Source organism: Poecile atricapillus, chromosome 1 (assembly GCF_030490865.1).
Source record: "Poecile atricapillus isolate bPoeAtr1 chromosome 1, bPoeAtr1.hap1, whole genome shotgun sequence".
Taxonomy (NCBI): domain Eukaryota; kingdom Metazoa; phylum Chordata; class Aves; order Passeriformes; family Paridae; genus Poecile; species Poecile atricapillus.
Window position 1 is genome coordinate 137,665,524 of NC_081249.1, and position 20,767 is coordinate 137,686,290.

Consider the following 20,767-nt stretch of genomic DNA (forward strand, 5'->3'; position numbering starts at 1 on the left):
CCTGAGGTTTTCATAGTTCTTTTAAATAACCCACTTGGAAAAAAACATATTTCAAATACGTTTCGTGTTTTCATCTATTTAGAATACAAGGTGAAACGGAACTTCTCTGTACATTTCATTGTAGTGGTTCATGTACAATAGCAGCACTGGGTGTATTAAGAAGAAAAAATCATGATACTTATATATATAAATAGTCCTTGAATTATGTACTGATTTTGCCTTTTAGTGTTCCTGAAGAGTCCCAAGTGAGAGTGACATGCAAAGAGACAAGGGTACTAGAGAGTTCCGAAAGTGTGACACAGATATAGCAACAATGGATCTAAATAATGTCAGACATGAGTATGTAGGTTAAAAAAACAAACCATGGTTTATTTAAATGTGTAAAGTACTTGGGAGGGAAGAAGATTACATTGTACTGTGGCAATACAGACAGCACATACCACAACAAGCTGATCCCCTGTAATGAATTCAGGCTACTCTTTCCAGACTCATAATCCACCCAGTCACACAGATTTTTGGGAGAGGCTCATCATCAATTTCTCCAGGGAACTCCACACTACAGATTAATTTCAGACAGAATTTACTGTCCTGCTTCTGCACGTCAGATTCAGGAGCAGAGCATCATCTTCCCACCAGGGGAGTCAGACAAAATATGGCAAAAACTTCTCATGCACTAAGACCCTCTGCCATGGGTTAAGTAAAAGTAGCCTGATGAAATATCTGATCCTAGGACAAATTACCAGGCTGTCTGCCTTAACCTTATCCCAGATGTGTCTCATCACTGGGATGAGAAGCCTAAAGTAGCAGAGACTGAGAGAGATATTATATTATAAAATGCCATTTCCAGACTCAGATTTTTATTTCATATTCTTCTCAATCCAGTCTTTGAAAGGAAGAGCTTTGGTGTAGCCACTGTAGAGTTCTAGGCTGCAACTTTTATCATAACCCCAGCTCACTAATCCCATCAGGTGCCACCTTAGCTCAGGAGATGCTTTTCCTGGCAAAGTTATGGCTGCAATCCCACCAGTCTCAGCAGGGCAGATATTAGAAAAGGCTGTGTGGTCTTGTTTGGCACAGAACATACTGTCAGTGATGCTGACTTGTATCCCATTATCCTCATACTGTTGCTCACACAACAGTGAATCCACCATCTGAACAACTCCCATGCGGATGGTGTCATTCTTGTATCCAGGATCTTTAATGTCAGCCAATACCTTCCAGCCAGTAACCATAATCTTCAAATCCTCTGTGGATGAAGTCAAGTCATGAGAAGATGACAAGCAAATGGGTTGAACACGACTACTGATCCTGGCTTTGTCCAAGAGTTTTATGACAGCTATATCAGAATCAAGTAAAATAGGGTCATAATTGGGATGCACTATGATGGCAGAAATCTGGAAAGGAAACAGAGTAGGAAGAATTGAAGGGTTAACAGCAATGGCAGAGCAGCAGCACTCTTTCCATACTACTGAAATACATTTTAGTTTATCTTGCATACTTCTCCTCTACCCCCACCTATGATGTTCTTTCACTCAAATGAGAAACATACATAGATCGAGCATCTCCTGACCTTTTTTTTTTCTGCTTGGATTTCAAGAAAGTTTTTATTGCATGAAACATTTCTTACTCAAAAGCAGTCAAGGACATTTTTTAGCAAAATGGGGAGTTAATATGCAACTCAAGCTTTTCTACTGTGTACTAAAAAGGTATTACCTGCCATGACACCTTCAGCCTGTGGAATTTGGATGGAGTGGGGCTTTGAACTAAAATGTTACTTTCTCATTGAAGTGCACCTGACTTCCCACAAAAAAAGACTACTAGCATATACATTACATAATATTGGGCCCAAAACTTTACTGCTCGTTTCCTTAATGAAATGCTACAAGAAAAGATAGGATTCCTATAACGAAATACTGTAAAAAAAAAAAAATATTATAAGAAAAGAATGAAACAGAAGGGATTAGAGAAAGAAACAAAAAAGGGGACAGGAGGGAAAGAATCAAGTTAATTAGGGTATTTTGGATAAAATCCATTAATTAACTCAGACACATAGTCCACACTTCCCCAAAAAAGAAAGACACATACCCAAAATTTCTGTATTTCTCATTTTTACTTCAGCCTTTCTAGTTCTGCTTGAAAAAGCAAATCACGCTGGTAAGCCCAAGGTGCTATTTTTGGAATTGGAGTCAGACATAAACTTCTTTTCAGTTTAGAGCTGTACGGCCTTGGGACTGAGAAGTAAAATGTGCTCATGGCATCAAACCAGGATTTAGAGTACAAGTGTTTCCCTCATAAATTATGCTAATCAGTTTTGACAGTAGCTGGCATCTCTTCTACTTTTTTACTGGCAATATCACTCAAGACATTACGGCCCACAGAACCTGAGCTATTTTCTTAATTAGGGGTGAATGTATGAGTTGGATGGCTTCGAGGAATTCAGTGAACTACAGCATGTACCCTTCTTAGGCCATGGCACTTGAATCTCTACACATGCATTTCAAAGAGCAACATGTAAGAGAGTGCACTGCCCAAAGGGTGACATTTTTCTCCCCATACAAGACAGATGTGATCAGCATCTACCTGTGCTCATCATTTTTCACTCCTGTTGGGCTTACTCACCCTCAGGTTCTGGATGGTCTTTTCATCCCTGTCATCGTCTCTGTAGAATTTCCCCAGAACCACCTTGAGCTCTGCTGTCTTGAGCACGATGGTCTTGCCCAGGTCGGTGACACAGTGAGCTGCCACCACCACGGTGCGCTCATTCACCAGGGCCCCGCTGCAGATCAGGATCCAGGCCCCTTTCCGAAGGCTGCTCTCCTTCACCCCGTTGGCTGTGCGATAGATGGCTGCTTGCCACGGCCACCTCATAGACGTTGCTGCCTTCTTAAGTGTGATGTTTTCTGCTTTTCCACAGACTGAGGAAACACGAAGCAAAAAGTAGGTAGCACTTTCTCCCCAAAAGAATCTGAGCATTGATCTTGATTTCTTCTTAGAATGTGACAAAAGAAACTAAACTGCAGTGATGAATATGAACGACAGATGTCTAATTAGCCCCTGTCTCTAACCTGCAAAATTATAGGAGTATTTGATATAGTTTTTTTAAAAAATATTCAAGTTTTCCATTATTATCTGAATTCCTGGGTAAAGTAGGAATGTGGATTTAGCACTTGAGTAGGTGAATTTTCACAACAACCTTATTGAGTTGCACTATAATGAGATGACTGCAGAAAGAAACAGAAAGAACACCCATGATTTTTGTTTATCATAAAATGCTATAAAGCCATCAGTGCACTAAAATTCACCCTAGGCAGTCACTGTATTTTTGAGACCTCTCCTGGCACAAATCTTTGCACAGGTCAATTCATGCCTATAAAAACAGACTTGCTTTGCGACATGAATGCTGAAGCAAATCCATCTAAATCAACAGTCATCCTGGGGAAAAGAAAAAGCTCTGCCTTATTCTAGGAATATGTTATCCATGCTTTGACCCAAGGTAAAATCCCCTATATCATGAAAGGTTTACTTCAGTTGAAGTTATATTGAAAGAAAGAGTTGAAAGAGTTACATTGCATGGTTGCAATTTTTAGTGTGCCTTAGAAGACTTTTTCTTCCTGGTATCTAGTGTGTGCATGTCCATAGTGAATGCAGTACTTTTCAAAATACATGATTATTATCTCAAAGTAAAACCACAAACAAGAACAATAAAAACTTGTTTGTTGTTAATATTTACTTTTCACAGTTTGCTTGATGTCAGTAGTAGGGTTTACCAAATCTTGTGACATTCTTACCCTAACTTACTTTGTGCACTAGCTTCAGATTCGATTTTATCTAGACTTACAGTTTGCAATATAAACCCTTCCTTAATAGGGTTTATTAAAGGAAAAGCCTCTTTAAAATTGCAGACTCTCCCTTCTATTGCTTAAACGTTGATGGTTTTGTCAGCTGTGTGCCAAAGTATACAAATGAAAGAAAAATCCTATTTGTAGTAAATAATACAGAAATAAATGAAGTGGTAGTAGGAAAGCTATTTCAGATCAGGAGAAAGACTCACTATACCTTTTGCTCAATAAAAGAGTAAAAAAATTAATGGCAAATTACACCGCTGAAGGCCTGATCACTTTACCATCAACTGCACAAGTTCTCCCAATGCATAAAAAGACACATATATCCTTCAAGCTTTATCTCTTCTTTCTCCCAGCTGGAAGTATAAGCAGCCTACACTGCTGTGACTCCCTAAATATCTAAGATGAATACACATCCTGTTCCCTCATTCACCCAAGAGATATGCACATTTTTTTCCCTTGGAGACTCACTTGGGATACACACAGGGGCTCTCCCACTCCATTTTCCTGTCTTCAGGCAAGTCCTCCTGCTGCTGCCCAGGCGGCGATAGAAGGGAGAAACGCACTCGTACTGGAGCTGAGTGTGCAAGTGCTGGTACCCCTGGGGCAGTTCTCCAAATGGCAGTGCTGGCTTCTTGGTTGGATAGATTTGAAGCTTTTGCTTGCTGAATGCAGAAGAGTAAAGTTGATGCAAAGGCGTTTCTCTGTTTCAAGGCACAAAGAACACAATAATTATAATGTTATAAAAGCAATCATTACCAGTTTGTTTAAAGTATCATTTAAAATCACATGAAGTTTGCTCATGAAAGCGTAAGGAAAAAATATAATTCCAGCATAGTTTAGCAATACTCCTGTTTACATCCCACCTATTTTATTTACATATATCTGCACACATATATAATTACACTTATGTTTATACATATCCTATTTGTGTCTCTTTTTCCATTTACAGTTTCTGAATTGAGATTTGCCCCTGAATGTGGAAGTTCTTTCCATTCACAAAAGGACAGAGATACCATTTTTTAAATAAAGAATTTACACCTTAATTTGGTATTGTGATAATTAATTCTCAGTAGAGAGGAGCTAGGCACATCTTCTCTCTAGTGAATATTTTAATAGACAGATTAGGAATTGATTCAGATTAAATGATGTTGCTAAAGTAGCTTGATTTAGCAATTAACAGAGATAATTGCCTCACCACAGAGATTTCATAATTTTGTAATTGTTAAGCTTCCACTTAGAAATTGCACTGATTAGCTGAAACAGGGCACATAATTGAGAAATAAATATATGCACCAGCATAGATATGGAGCATAAGCTTGACAGCAGTTACACTTAAATTTTTATCATTTAGAATGTCCCGGGCTTTAATGCTTAAAAGCTCATATCTACAAAAAAAATACCACCTTTTTTGTGCCTGAAAAATTCAGCAGGAAATTAGTTTCCCTTGCAATTTCTGGTACTGCCTACATCCAGAAAAGACTTTTTTTTTTTTTTTTTCTCATGATGATTTCATTTTTATTACAGAGAGACACAGACACCTCCATCATATCCAATCTGTGAGGTGATACGTAACAGGAAAATAAAGTTACAAAGAACAAGAGCAATGGCAAATCTCTTGTATTTTGGAAGAAGGATGAGAGCTGCTGTGGTCATACTTAGTCTGCCAGGGTACCATTCCAAGCTCACAGGTGACTTTAAATATTGCATAATCTAGACTTTACCTCACTGTTGACCTATTAAATGGAGATTCTACTTCAAGGGATTAAAAACAGTCCACAAATATGAGATGCCATCATCTCATGGCATCTTAGGGGTGGGATGGCATGTATGTTCTCTCAATACAGCTGGTGTTCATATCTGAAACATGTAAGACCTCTATTCAAAAGTTAATAGAGAAATTTAAGCAAGAAAAATCCCCTAATGGCTACTAAAGCCTCATGTCAGCTTCTCAGGGCCATGTCTACAATCATACATCACAGACCTGGAGAGTGGCTGAGTGATTGGGAAGTATATGCTCGCCTCATTCCTCAAATCTTCTCTAGGTATCTGCTACTGGCTGTTGCCAGAGACAGGATATGGCTTGAGCTGGACCGTTATTCTGACCTGATATGCCTGTTCTTAAGATCAAAGATGAGGACAGTTCTTGCACTGAATCTAAAATTAAATGAGTCATATATTTCAAAAATAACCCTGAAATGAGAAATTACTACTTGGGTGAAAATGAACCTGAACATTGCAACATAACTTATTCAGATTGGGTTTATTTCAATAAATCATCAGAAGGGTAAGCCCAGGAAAGGTCTATCTAATCTTTCATTCTTCCTTTCTCCCCTCCTACTCTACTTCCTCCTCTCCTTCATGCCCAGCCTATATAAATTGTGCTAAATTGCTTTGGATGGTGAAACTTACTGGGAGCAGATTGCATTGCCATACCCTCTTCTCTTCTTGTACTCTCCCTGTGCACTAAGATGACACATGTTCATATTTTAACACACATCATTAGCCCCAAGGAACTAATCTTAGACTGTTCTCATAGTCTGTCACAAGCTTGCATGCAGAATTCCAGCATCATCCTGAAGTTTGTCCATCTCTTATCTGTGCATTTCTTCCTGGTTGTTTCCAGCAACTGGAAACCTGTGCTAAATCAGACCTCACTTCCCAGCAGCTCTCATTGCTCAGTTATCAGTGGATTTGTAGGAATTGCTGCTCAGGCAGGCTAAACACATGGTGTGAAAAGGAGAGGAGGGGAAAAGCAATCACATTTTTTCTTTAAACTGTAGTTGAGATATTCTCACCTTGACTGAACCTGCATTGGAAGAACTTTCTGTCTCACCAGGTCAGAGATCTTTGGCTCTCTGCAGGCTAGAAAAAATATAATGTTGCATAGTACTTTTTCAGATTTACAGCTCAAGTGCTATGGTTCATACATATTTCCAACCTTTCCTCTCTCTAACTATAGTGGTCTGGATTAAGAAAAGAAGCAGTTAAGTTACATGCATTAAAATAAAGATAGATCCTAAAACCTAAAGCCTTGGAAAAATACTTCTTCACAGTTCACAAGATCTATCCCGTTTACAACAGTGGAAGCTACTGAACTGCTCTGCACTGGCACTTTCAGGCACAGAGGAAGATTATTCCATCATTCAGTGTGTCTGAAGGCTACACTTGCACCACTAAAGATGATGGTCTTGTATCAGAGCAAACTTCTCCAGTAATGGAATTATATATAGAAATACTTAATTTCCCTCTGTGTAGCCCCATACAGCTGATCCCAGTGATGCAGCATACAGAGAAAGGCTGCAGGATGTTATGCACTTCTAAGAGTCTGGTTGTGCACCCATGGAAGGAATTGGAGGCTGTGATTCAAAGAAACACTTCATAGTTGCCTGAATATGCATAAAATAGCAGAAATGAGATCTAAGATTTCTAGTTTTGCATATTCAGTTTACTTACTTTAAGATTAAGATAAAATATTCAAGTTCAAATAACTCTGCCAGGGTATCCTTCCTGCTGTCCCGAGTGGAAGAAAAGGAATCTTGCAGGATGGATTTTATCTGTACGCCTGAGTTCTTGTTCTCTGTGTAATTTAACAATATCTAGTTCTTTGTGATTGATATATATGTTAACCATTATGTCAGTATCACAGTAAGCATCAATAAAGATGCTTTCCACAGATGATTATATGCTTCAGGGAGAGATTATTTTAATCTAAAACAACAGAATAAAGCGAATTCCCCAGGGGACACACAAATTTCTTTATATGATCATCATTTTAAAAAATCCATATGTCAAGAAATTGCTTCCATAAAATTAATTTAGCAGTTCCCTGGCCCAAATTCACTCATTCATTCATTCATTCATTCATTCATTCATTCATTCATTCATTCATTCAATCATTGACTCAGGGTTTCATATACACTTAGTAGAATAGCTCCAGGTCAAGAGCATAGGATTTAAAGGTGTGATTCAGTGTTTTGATGAATACATATAATTTAATCATATCTTCAAGGCTGCAATGTACAGGCTCTGCCTTTTGCATTCATGACTGGTCACATTGTTTTAAAAGGATTGTGAAAGGACATTTATTTCCTTTGACAGCAACTGATTGTTAACAGTCTCATGAGACAATTATTTCATTCTATTTCAATTCTCTCCTGATCTTCTTTGATTTTGATCTTATGCAGATTCAGTCCTAGAATGAGGATAATAAGGCTCTTAGGGAACATTCCTTTTCCTCTTTAAAGATGGAATCTTCTGGAATCATTGGCATCTTCTCTGTCTAAGTATAGCAGCCAGAAGAGCTGGCAAACTACAAAATTCATATCAGGTATCATCCAGACATCTTACTCTTAGCAAATATGATTGTCAAGTGCAAATGATATTAAACACAATCCAGTAAAACCATAGCAGCCTGTGTGAGCTGTGGTAAAAAAGTTTGTAAACTACCTTTTATGCAGATTGGTTGCTTCCCTGACCATTCTCCATCGTCTTGGCAGGTCCTTTGTTCATTTCCACTAAGAACATACGAGTTGTTACAAAAGAAAGCAATGACTGTGCCAATTTTTGCATAGCGTCCATTCAAGAGCCCAGTGTCTTCTACTACTCTTCTGTAGCCATTGAGTGGGCCACCAGGATCTGAGCAGTTTTTTTCTTCTAGAACTAATGATAGGGGAAAAAGATAGTAACCATTTTATCAGGTTCACCACATTATTTTCACCCATCAAAATGCTTGACATTTCATTCAGATGTTACTAAACAATCTACACTTTATTAAAGACGCCTTTTCAAGACCCATCAGGGATCCCTGCCTTTGAAAATGTCAAATATTAGAGAAAAAATTATAATATAGAGATGTCTGTTTATAATATACACTTTAGTCTCACTGAAAGTATAAGATTCTCAAATTGGTAAAAATTCACAAATTATTGAAACCTTAAGAAGTAGCTGACAATCCTGAAAAAGAACCTTGACTTCCCATGATGTTAATGTCCCATTAATATTAACAAGGCTTCTTCAATAGCATAAAAGGCTGCACTTAAACTATTTTCAGGAAAAAGGCCCTTGGCATTCTTTTCCCTTTTCTGTATTTTCAATACTTCACTGCACTTGGATAATAAAACTAGACTACTTAATTTTGCTGTTCTGTTTGGTTGCATTTCGTTTTCTTAGCACTGAGAAAGATCTCTCAATAATCCAGTGAAATACAGGAATTGAAATAGAACACGTATATATTTACTGACAATAAGAATTTAATATGAAAAGCTTACTCATGCTATATTCTGCCTCTAAAACCTCTTTTAGTTCCTCCTTCCCAGTATTTTCCACTTTTTTTAAAAATTCTTGTTGTGTTTTTGGGGTTTTTTTCTCAATAAACTTAGACTTTTGGCCTAAATTTAGAGGACAGCTCTGACTATTTGATGCTAGAAGATTTTTTTTTCCCTTATTTTTAACTGCTCTGCTCTTTCTGTTTAGCAGCTGACAAGGTACTTTTTTTCCCTTTGGATTTCACCTCAGTTTTCTTGTCAGGACAGCAGTAACATGCAATTCTGTTTAATTTCTCGGCCTGGTGTCTCAGTGCATGATGACCAGTGAACATCTAGTTCAGACAGCTGGTGTTGGTGCTGCTCACAGAGAGCCCAGAGGACTGGGACATATTAACTGACCCAAAATTACCTCTTCATATCATTGCTTCAGACTCAGCTGCCTGCTGAGCCTCAGTTCACAAAAGCACCAACATATAACAAAGCACTCAGATATTTATTTAAATTGCTGTGAAATCAGCACAGTTACAGTGCAAAGGTATGGCCTGGTCCTGTCACAAAGTCATACCTTGTGCCAGACAAAGCTCAGCTCAGCAAAGAGAGTGAACACAGCCAGCCATAACAATGCCATGTCAATGAAGAGCATGTGCTTTTAACAGTGAGTATACCATTAAAACTAAGTCTATGTTCCAGTGTTTTCTTTACAAGCATTGGATTTTAGCTTATGCTGAAGGCTATATGCATAATTAAATACTTTTCCAGAAATTATATTCAGTAAACAAGGATTTCTGAATTTCCTCTCTACAAGGAGAAAGGGAAAAGCAAAGCCCTGTCTCCTTTTCATTTGGCTCCGTTTTCCTTCTGTGTACCTCACTGGCTCTCTCACTTGTGAGCCATAAGTGATTGATAACTTGATAGTAGCTAAAGACTACAGAGAATCCCCCACAGAATAATGCTTTATTTCCAAGTTGCCTTCTGCACTGATGGCTGGCCTGAAGGCATCATCTGGTCAGCAGAGTGTGATTCCAAATGTACCAAAAGCTTGACCATGTAAGTCACTTAAGGCCTTCTCTTATTTCAGTATTTTCACAGTAATTGTCTTCTTCCATAGGCTTGGGGTTATGACCTTTTTGATTTATTAAAAACAAAGAGAAAACATCTGGGAAGGAGAGACCTAACACTTCAGTGACTGCCAAGTCTAGAGGCAGCTTTTCCTACAGATCTTTAGCCAGGGCCATCATGCAGTAGGGATTTAGCATGATCCTGACATTACATTTACTGCAATTAGAGACTTCTCTCTAAATATAAGAATACCAATTGCTTGCTCTTTCAAATGAGCTTATATACAGTTGTTTTACAACACTTCCCCCAAAATTTACATTGTTTGACATAGCACACTTTATCAATTGAAACTAATTATTCTGGAATATGGAAATTAAATTGTGCAATGCAAAACAGCTGAAGGAAATTTAAAGTCTATTTGGATGACAAGAAGGAATTTTACAGATGAACCAATGTGAATGGTAGGCATGCCATCCTGCACAGTCAGAATGAATGGAAGTTTCGTTTTTATCAGTTTTTGTCTAGAATGGGAATTGAAATAAGAGTCTAGTGTTCACACAGTAAGGTCCTGTTTGTCTCCGCAGAGTGCACCAGGCTTCTGCAGAGAAGAAGGGAAATACATAGAGTAAGGGAAATAACTATTCATTCTAGTACTGTGTCCCTCACTTGGCTTTGGTCCTAGACATTTTCTCTCTATGTGTAAGAAGGAATCATGCCTAAAGACTTTGAGGTTATTAGTTTTCAGTAAAGTGATGTTTCAGTCAGACCTTTATATAAAAAAGTCTTGGAGACTGGGGCTCTTGCAGAGTAAAATAAGAGTTCCTACTGCTTCTTAAAGGCAGGAAGACAAAAGGACATGTTATGTCACAGACCTACCAAATTTCAAGTGAGATTTAGATAGTCTAGTTTCATGGAAATACATTGGCCAAAATATTTGATAAGAATTAAAATTAAAATGACCTTACCACATTCAGGATGATGTGTTGACCAAATCCCATCAAGCTGACAGTAGGCAACACGGCTGCCTTTTAAGCTGTAACCTGCGTTGCACTTGAAGTAAACCTGGGCCCCGTATTTAAAGTCATCTCCTTCCACAATACCATGAGCGGGAGCACCTGGAGTCCTACACATCACCACTGACAGTTCAGATATTTCAAAAAAATCCACTTTATTACAAAAACAGGACTGTGTTAGGATGATTCTTTACTTAGAACATAGAAAAACCAATTACAATGGACACAGGAGTCAAAATTAAAAGACCGGTGTATGCTGATCTTTAGAAAGTTGTTTAGATGTCAGCTCTACATACACTTACATCCCACTTTTCAAAACCTATCTAGATCCATTTGGTTCAATAGGATTTCTCTGAAGTGTCACATGGTCATGTAGATAAGTGTTTGAATCCTTAGGGCTCATTTGCTCAGAATATGAGTACTTGAAATACTTGCCATCTTAACAAGGGTTTTGAATGAATTAACATGCTTGGCCAAGAAAAAAACTCCAGATCCTTAAAAGCCTTATACTGAATTTCTTTCAAACAGCCCTGTACATTTTGTGTAGATTTTCAGATAACATCTCAGAAATTATAAAGCATCATTATTTGTGTAAATCAAAGATTAATATAATTACACTAAAAAGGAACCTTGATATTTACTAAAATGGGATATTTACCCTTTCCACAGGATTTGTTCTATTGGGAAAATACAGATGATGTTCTATATAACTACTGCAAAGTGTAAATATGAAATTAAGCATCAAAAGCAAGATTTCTCTGACAGCATCAAGCCAAACATGCTAAGGTCTACCTAGCACAGAAATCTGTCCAATTGTGGTAAACAGTAGATTTGAAGGAAGGACTAGAAAAACAGAACAAGCATATAGAATATTTTCCTGGCATAGTCTGTCAGCATTCAAAAGTCTGAAGCTCAAGGACTACCTGAACTACAACAGTATTTTTGGTATAACATACCCTGCTGATATTTTTAAAACATTTATTTGTCTTTGTATTTTCTAAACTCGACCACATCCTCGGTGTCCACAACATCCTGTGGCAATGAGTTCTACAGACTAAGTGCAAAAAAATGCACTGCCTTCTTTAGTTTTGTTTCTAGTCTGCCGCCTGATAATTTTATTTGATGCTGTACTTTCTTCATTATGAGATGCAGAGAAGGTCCATGCCTTGTTAAACTTCTCCAAGTTACTTTTTAAGGCCAGTTTCTTGTATGCAGAAATTACATACGTATTTCTGTAGGCAATGTAGGAAACACATAGTTTAGTATCTACACAGTTACACATCTCTTTGTCTCTGCCTAGGCCCTTGTGAAAAACTGCATGGAAGAAGATTCAGTACAAGACATAGATATACATATGGGTCTTTCACCTGTCCCCTGTGGTACTCTGCTGACAATAGACAGATCAATGCTAAAGAGATCATACCAACTTCATGCTTTTAGAATTTGACTTTTCTGTTTTGCCTCATAGACAGCTGCTTGCTAACCTGCAGACAAATTTTGATGCTTAAAAAACTTTCAGAGGAAAACTTTTCTAAGGCCTCTGTCCTGTAATCCTTACACAGAGCACACATAAATGCATCCATTTATATGGATTGTGGACCATCCAATGATTTACATAAAGAAGACATCAAACAACGAGTTGGAAGAATCATTTGTGCAGAAGTGAGCAAAGGTCTTGGCAAGAAAAACTGTCCAACAATTAAGCATTAGAGAGGGGCCTGGACTATAATGCTCCTAATCAAATCCCATCCAGTTAGGGGAGGTCAACATTTCCTTTTGGCTCCAAGTATTCCTCATCAATGTCATCATTATCAAAAGAATAATGTTAAAAATTTAAAAAAATTAATTCCTAGCCCTTGATGTTTCTCAGGTGAAATATAGACACACAAACACACACACACACACACACACACACACGCACGCATATATATATGTGTATATATATATATATGTGTGTATATGTAAGCATGTAGATAAATGAAAGATAAATAATAGGAACATAGAATTTCTAGGTGTTTTAAATTCTCAGAACACTCATCTTCCCGCTCATGATCTGTGCATTCCCAGTCACTCCCTCCATATCTTTCTCTGAGCAGCAATCCATTTACCTACATCTATTTTTCTCTCTTTCAATTTCAATATTAAGTCACACTCAGCTTGTCAAATGAGAAAACTAGATGAACCATCTGTGCACCTCTCAGACTTCTACTTTTTTGTAATAAATCCAGGTTTTCTGTTTTACTTATGGTCCAGTTCAGCTCTTCAGAACAAATATTTTGGTGCGTTTGTGTTCTAGGTCCATCCAGGAAAAAAATGTGACCAAGTTACACTTGCTTACTAACTATAAGTATCTGTTCTTGTTCAGTCCCTAAGTGCTTAAGAGATTTAGTTTCTCATCTTTTTGATTTGTTTGTTGCCAGACTCTCTTTAGATTCTCTGTGCCCCTGTGAGCCAGCTGGAACAACTCTGGTTTTATTTATGATGTAAATTCAGTATTTCATTCACTATTCATTTAGTACTGAACTATGGCCTAGAGCAGAGGACATGGAGGCAGAAGGTCATGAGATCTAATCATAACTAAAAAGCTGTGGTCATAGGTAGGTTGCTTTATCTGCTGTACGTGACAAATGAGAGCACCCCTTTCATCACAGGGATGTTACAAGCATTGGCTCATACCACTTGTGCCACAGAGCCACTGGGGGTTTCTCTGATGGCAAAACACCTTAGCATTATTAATAGATTTGTCCCTTTTGTTACCCATGCCTTTAACTACTGGTTGTCTGTTCTCTTGTAACACAGGGATGAATTTGCCACTGGAGACAGAGCCACTCCATTATTATTTTTATTCTACGGATCATTTTGTAAGCCCATTCTATGTCTCTACAAATTAAATGTGGTTTTGAATCCTGAGATGTTCCCTGCATCTCAGTCCCACAGCTGAGCTCTCTGTTTTCAGCAATATTATCTAGTCCGAAGGTCTCATACCATTATTCCAGTACCTGCTTCTACTGCTTTGGCTTGAGCTCTGTGGGTTTTTTCTTCTTCAGTTTGACTTGCCTTTTATACCTTTCACCTAATGTGTTTCAGGGAGCTCTTTGCCACCTTTCCCCTCTACTCGTGAACACTTCAGGCAATGGAGTTTTGAAGAGTTATTATGAAGGGAATCCTAGCCCCCATGTGTTTCATCCAAGTTATCTTATTTTTTTATTGATAGCTTCCCATCAAGAGTGAATTTCACCAGTTCTTATATCTTTCAGAATGGGAAGTATATTCCATTGAATTTTCAGACAGCCTTCTTTCTCTGAGATATTTTATTGAAGTCTTTCAACATTCTCTCCTGGTGTACAACTAAATCCACCTCTCCAACAGACATTTCTCAGAAGTCAAAAAGAAAGGAAAAGAACATTTTGTAAATGTCATTCATACCTAGCTCTGCCCTCTGGATACACATTAGTCATAAAATCCAACCACATGATCTGACCCACTTCTCTTCAATTTCTAAGCTTTCTAAGGTATTTGATATGATTCAGATTCCCTTGCTTAGGCAGGATGGAACTTATCCTGCCATCTACTGAGTATTTCAGGCCTCCTTTGCATGGTCCAGCAGAGAGGGCTGGATCCCCCTCAAAACTCTCACTCACCTCCAGCCATCCCCATCACAGCTTGTATCCACCCCCAGCTGTACCTGTGCTTGGTCTACCCTGACTTCTACAGCACAGACAGGGCTATGAGCTGTTTGGACAGCACTCCCTTGGGAAGCAGGTGGTGGGCTGGCCAGGAGAACTCCATGAGCTTGAACCATTCCTAGGCTACTAGTTAGACTGCTCTGCTCCACATGAAAAAAAAAAAAAATCAAACAACATTCCTACTGCCCTGTGACTCTGGCTTCCTGCCTTTGGGGCAAGTTGGACATGTGTCAAATGCTTGTCTTCTGCACCTTCCTCTTGAACCAAACCCACCAGGAACTCAGAAAATGGAGTAGGTGTCTACAGAATTCTATTATGAGGTGCTAATGGACAGGCAAATATGAAAGACATTCATTCAGGTTTTGTCAAAAAACATCTGAGCAGCCTGGAGACTCCATGAGGGTCAGGCGGATCCTATTCTTCCTGCCAGTATATCATCAGATCTACAAAGGTCCTGGTGAATTTATAACTAGAAAGGTGAAACTAATGTTAGGAATAAGTAATGCTGAAAGTGATTAAGAGCTAAGAATGACCACTCTGCTCATGCAAAAATTAAAAACTATAATGATTGAAAAAGTAAAAAGAGAAAGGATACATTAAAATGTTTAAATGAGGACAAAGAAGTATATTCAAGCAGGATAAAATTAGGAACAGGATAATTCTTACTCAAAAAAAACAATTTATAAAAGTCTCCTTGACAAATGTTGGAAAATCATAGTAGGATGTAAGTAGAAATTATATGAGTCTCATCATTTGAAAACTGAAACTCTAGATAAAAAAATATAGAACAGACTTTGTAGGGAACAGGGCAACACCACACACATATCATGAGCAGAGAGAGGCTTGTTTGTTTTAATTTCTTCCTTATTTTGCTACACGGTGTTGCTCCAGGGAAGTTCCACTATTAATCTATTCAGGCATGTAGGTAACTCTTGCCACTTCAGGGTCTGAGGTAAATTTTGGCTTGATACAGCTCTGTACAGTTCATAAGAGAGCAAAGTATGAGAGGCAGAAATGGTCTGTTGTGACAGCCCAACTGTTAGATAATAAAAACCAGAGCTGCCTCAAGTCTTTATATCACAAACTCACACATTCCCGATGAAACTTATTATACTTCTTGCCTCTTACCTTGGTGTCTTGGGAAAAAGACAGCAATTTCTCTCCCATATGAAACATTAAAATAGCTTCACATTTCATGGATAACTTTCCTCAATCTGAGAAAAACTTGACTAGAGAAACAGTAAGTTCCTGAATTTTTAAGTAAAATATTCTATTATTAATAATAACAGTACAAATTCCTTTCCCTTTTAAATTATATGCAAGATACATTCCTCAGATCAGAATTATCTGCCAATTAGAAATAGTCTTTGGGCTCATTTTATCACCAGTGAGATAAATTAGATGATCTCTTGAGCTACACTTTTCTCTCTCCAATATCCTTCAAATCGCGCCTGATGGAACTATCATTTCCTTTTGTTCCAGAGTCTCTTCATTAAATGAACGCTATTTTTTTCTGCTGCCTTCCTCTCACCCACTTTGTTAAATAATATATAATCCCTCATACATACAATTTATTATCTCTATATTCTGCACAACTTTTCAATAATATATTGCATGTCTGAAATAAATCTCATTTCTCATAGCTGGTACTAATAAAAGGTTTATATTTCCCTTTTTTCCCTTTCCTGAAATTAGCTGCAAGAGCTTGCATGGAATTTTGTTCTTCATTTGCTTACAAAAGTTTTTAACATTGCTACTTGCATATTCCCAAGTCAGAGTTTGGCTTTCAGGCTGACCTGTGCTAATGTATATAGCACATTTTGCCTATATAGTACAGCTGTGAACATTTTTTCTAGATTCATTGTATGGTTTGGATTGGAAGGGATCTTAAAGATCATATAGTTCCAACCTCATGCTATGGGCAGAGAACCTACCATTAGACCAGGTTGCTCAGACTGGCCCCATCCAGTCTGGCATTGAACACTTCCAAAAACGGGGCATCCACACCTTCTCTGGCCAATATGTGCCAGTGCCTTGCCACCCTCACAGTAAAGAATTCCTTCTTGATATCTAACCTAAATCTACCTTCCTTCTGCTTAAAGCCATTCTCCCTTGTCCTATCACTATCTGCCCTTGTGAAATGTCTCTTCCCAGGTCTCTTGTAGCCCCCTTCAGGTACTGGAAAGCTGCTATAAGATCACCCCAGAGCCTTCTCTTCTCCAGGCTGAACAACCCCAGCTCTCCCAGCCTGTTTTCCAGCCCTCAGATCATCTTCCTGGCCCTCCTCTGGACTTGTTCCAAGAGGTTCACATCCTTCTTGTGTTGGGGGCCACAGAGCTCTTCTAGGTGCTTGAAATGTTGCTTTTGCATAAGCTGTGCTGGTGTGCTCAGTGGAGGCCAAACACTGAAAATGGTCACAGAAATTGCACTTGGTAACCAGCAGGGGAATAAGAGCAGCTTCTGGTGTTACAAATCCTAACATCTTTCTGCAGAAAAAGAGAGAGTTATGGACTTATGTTGGAACCCCTGGGGCCACCGTGCTACCCAAACCAGTCTAAGGACTGTCAGAGAAAGCCTGATAGACTGAAACTGAAGAAATTTAAATAACTATCCTCAAAAAGAGGACATTTTGTCTGGAGGAAGCCTAAATTACATTCTGTTCCCCAATGAGTGCTGTCATTACCCTGTATGCTGTTAAAAGTCACAGCAGGCCCTGAGCCAGAAAAACGCCTTCACAGGGATCCTGAGCATCAGAATTTTGGATCTGAGCTCTGGATTTTCATGGTTTCACAGCAATAGCCAACATGTGCTCTGGAGCTAGAGGACCTAGAAGAATGAGAAATGTGGCTCCAGGATCCTGTTGCTGGAGGGAGCACAACATGCAGAGTATGTGGAAGTGACTTCTTTTTGGTCTCTCTGATTAGGAAAACAAAAAATATAGGAAAAATCCAGCAGAAAATACAAATTTCTTTGAAATGTACTGCTATGAAACCATTCTAACAGAAAACTCCCAGCCAGTCCCACCTACATGCACTTCATCCAGCTCACTGATATTTGCAAAGGCTGCCTACAGCTGAGCTGCTAAAGTCAATAGTGGTAAATCCCATCATGTTTGCAGTTTTGACTGTAAGTCTGATTTGATCGAATTCTTTTCCTTGGTTTAAGTTTTGTTTAGAGGGCTAACCTGATTATCTGAGTATCATTACATAACAGTAAAATCTGTTTTTCCAAATTTTTTTATACCATTTGCGTATCTGCATTTTACTGCTGGGGAAGCTACAGCATGGAGTTATCAAGTGATGAACCTGAAGGTAAGCAGTGAGTGACTGGCAGAGCTAGGAACAGTCCTGTCATCTCCTGACATTCTTACTACATTTACACATAAACTGGCCTGAATTTGTGCAGGAATCAGCAGCAATTATTATACCATTTAGTAATCTACATACTCCTCTCAGCAGCAGGTTTTTTTTCATCAAAAGATGATGGAGCCATAAGGGAGCAGATAGTTCAGAGTGTCTGAACACAAAGCATGTGAGTTAAGGAGGGACCCAGCCATGAGCAGCTCAGCAGCTAGTGGTGGGTATTGTGATTCCCTTTGCAAAGCCACACATGTAAAGAGCTCTTCTGAATTCAGATTTACAGAATCTGTAGTCTTCACTCATAACAGTTTATTTCCTAATCCTGGCCCATGAGCTCTGTTGGTCTATGTAAATCTCTGATACCATTTATCCTGTGCTTATCCCTTCTCTCCCCATCATGCATCCACAAGGTGAGGATGCCCCGGGTTCTCACAAGGCTGGCTGGAAGAGAAGAACTGTCATGGGGGAGGAACTCAGATGGTTCTCCAGAGACATCCTCCTTTTGCAGCTTGGCATAGCAGCCAGAGATGGTTAATGCCTAACACACAAGCCCACAGAGACTAACTTTAGCCAAAAGCATAAGGACATTGGCTGTCAAAATGTTTTTAGAATGGCTGTATCCTTCAAGAGGGAATGAGGTGAGGGATTCTTGGAGGCCAGGCTCAGAGTGTTCAGACCTGCTTTTCTACTGCTTCTCATAAGCAGTGCACAGGGCTTTCAAACCAGCATATGAGTTTGGCAATGGATTTGATAAGATAATCTTGCACTTGGAGGTATCAGGCCATCCTGCCATCCTGAGGCAGCGTGGTTCTGCACCCTTCTCTGCTCATGAGAGACCTTCTTGTATTAGGTCACACACACTCCTGACTCCAGCTTGATTCTTTAGGAGTCCCAGTGTTCTTGTCTGGCTCCTGTCTGCCTTCAAGGTCCTCGGCATGCTGGGATCATGGGCATATCATAAGTCTACCAACAGCAACCTAGGATTTGTGAGGTCCTGTAGTGCCTCATAGAGCAAACTGTGTAAACTGTGGTGGGAATGTCTTCTCTGTGATACTGCTGACACTCTCTCTGAGCCTACAATTGCTTCAGCACAGGCTTTGTTCCTACAAGGAGCTCAACTCACAGTGATGGTACTTACACTCAGGAAAGAGCCTGGCATCTTCTGATGCTGTTCTCAAGAACAACTCTCAGCTCAACATCTCCTGAATAAATGGAGCAAACACTGCAGGATCCAGCATAAGGAAACTAACATTCTTTCACCACCTCCCTGAACGTCCCACCTCTCCTACACTGGAGAGCACTGATGACTAAGAAGCCACATGAAGGAACCCAGCTGTTCTGCTCCAGATTCTGGCAAGAGCTGGATGTGAATGGGAGCCAGAGAGGCTCGATGGCATTAGTTTTGCAATGTGATCTTCATTCTTCCCCACAGCAGAAACAGACTGCTAGGAGCTGAACAGCTTTGGAGGACAGGTGGTCTTGGTCAGGACTCTGAAGAAAATGCTTTCTGGGGGTGGTGTGTGTTTACACAGGCTATGTCTGAGGGGGCTGGTGATGACTAGGATGCTCGCTTGTCTTCTTTGATTCCACTCAAAACTTTTACTTTTTGGAGCTGACAGGCTCTGCAGTTTAGATGAAAAAAGAACGTGGCTGCAACTTTTAGAACTAGAAATTAGAAGGGGGTGAACAAGGAAAGCCAAGGGTGCTAAGGTTTGGACTGAAAATTAATTTTTTTAAAGCAAGACTCTCATACCAGAGAGCAAATGCTTGGAAACACCACAGTAGATCCTATACAGGAAAAAGCATGGAAACAAATGTGGTAAAAAGGTGTTCACACCTGATGGCAATGTTTTCTGAACAGCTACAGCCACGTATCAAAGGAGCTCTGCTCTACTTGGTCATACCTGTCACCACAGACTCAGCAATGAGTGGGTGAGGCTTTAGGCAGGGGCCTCAGAGGTACCTCAAGCCTCTGTGTTATCACAAACACTTAGCCAAGGTTAAGCTCCAAAAAAGTGCTCATGTCATGGTGATTGCAGTAGTTAAAAGAGCCCATATCCCTCAGGAACTTGGCCTTTGGTATCAAATACAAGTCCTGAAGGAGTAACAATTATTCCCCAAAAGTGTGCTCATGCATTACAGTAACCTCCATTTAGGTTGCTGGCAAGGGAGGATTTTTGATAAACTATGTCTGCCCTCAGTCACTTGTGTTTCAAAAAAGAGGAGACACTCTAACCTCTTTCATGTCTCTTGTGATGTCCCAGGATACATCCTCCACCTCCATGCCCAGCTCCAGCCACAGCTCATGCAGAAGTGTTGGGACAGGCTATTCATTACAAAGATCTCTGGCCTTAATTTATCCCTTATGAAAGAGTTCTGGAAGTTCAAATCACCTCTCATTGTTGCATTTTGCCAGTCCTCACATTAATCTTGGAAATGTCAAAGGAAATCATAACATGAGCAGCTGATCAACGAACTCCAAGAACCAGAAAGTAGATTTCTAGTCCTCTCTCTGGGCCTCTTTGCTTTTGCAGTAGTTCC

General features: G+C 39.3%; 1 protein-coding gene across 2 annotated transcripts in view; it reads right to left on the reverse strand.

The window, feature by feature from the left end:
• Nucleotides 1–356: 356 nt before the first annotated feature.
• The window catches only part of PAMR1 (peptidase domain containing associated with muscle regeneration 1), a 55,941-nt gene continuing 35,530 nt past the window's right edge, over nucleotides 357–20,767 (reverse strand). Inside the window, exons 7-12 of one of the 2 annotated variants that reach the window (XM_058829559.1) lie at nucleotides 11,134–11,304; nucleotides 8,292–8,504; nucleotides 6,641–6,707; nucleotides 4,314–4,546; nucleotides 2,620–2,915; nucleotides 357–1,394 (exon numbers count right to left, since the gene is read on the reverse strand). In XM_058829559.1, coding sequence (XP_058685542.1) covers nucleotides 858–1,394; nucleotides 2,620–2,915; nucleotides 4,314–4,546; nucleotides 6,641–6,707; nucleotides 8,292–8,504; nucleotides 11,134–11,304 — 1,517 coding nt within the window. In that variant the 3' untranslated portion in view covers nucleotides 357–857. The remainder of the gene's footprint in view (nucleotides 1,395–2,619; nucleotides 2,916–4,313; nucleotides 4,547–6,640; nucleotides 6,708–8,291; nucleotides 8,505–11,133; nucleotides 11,305–20,767) is intronic. The other variant, XM_058829560.1, reaches the window with a different exon arrangement.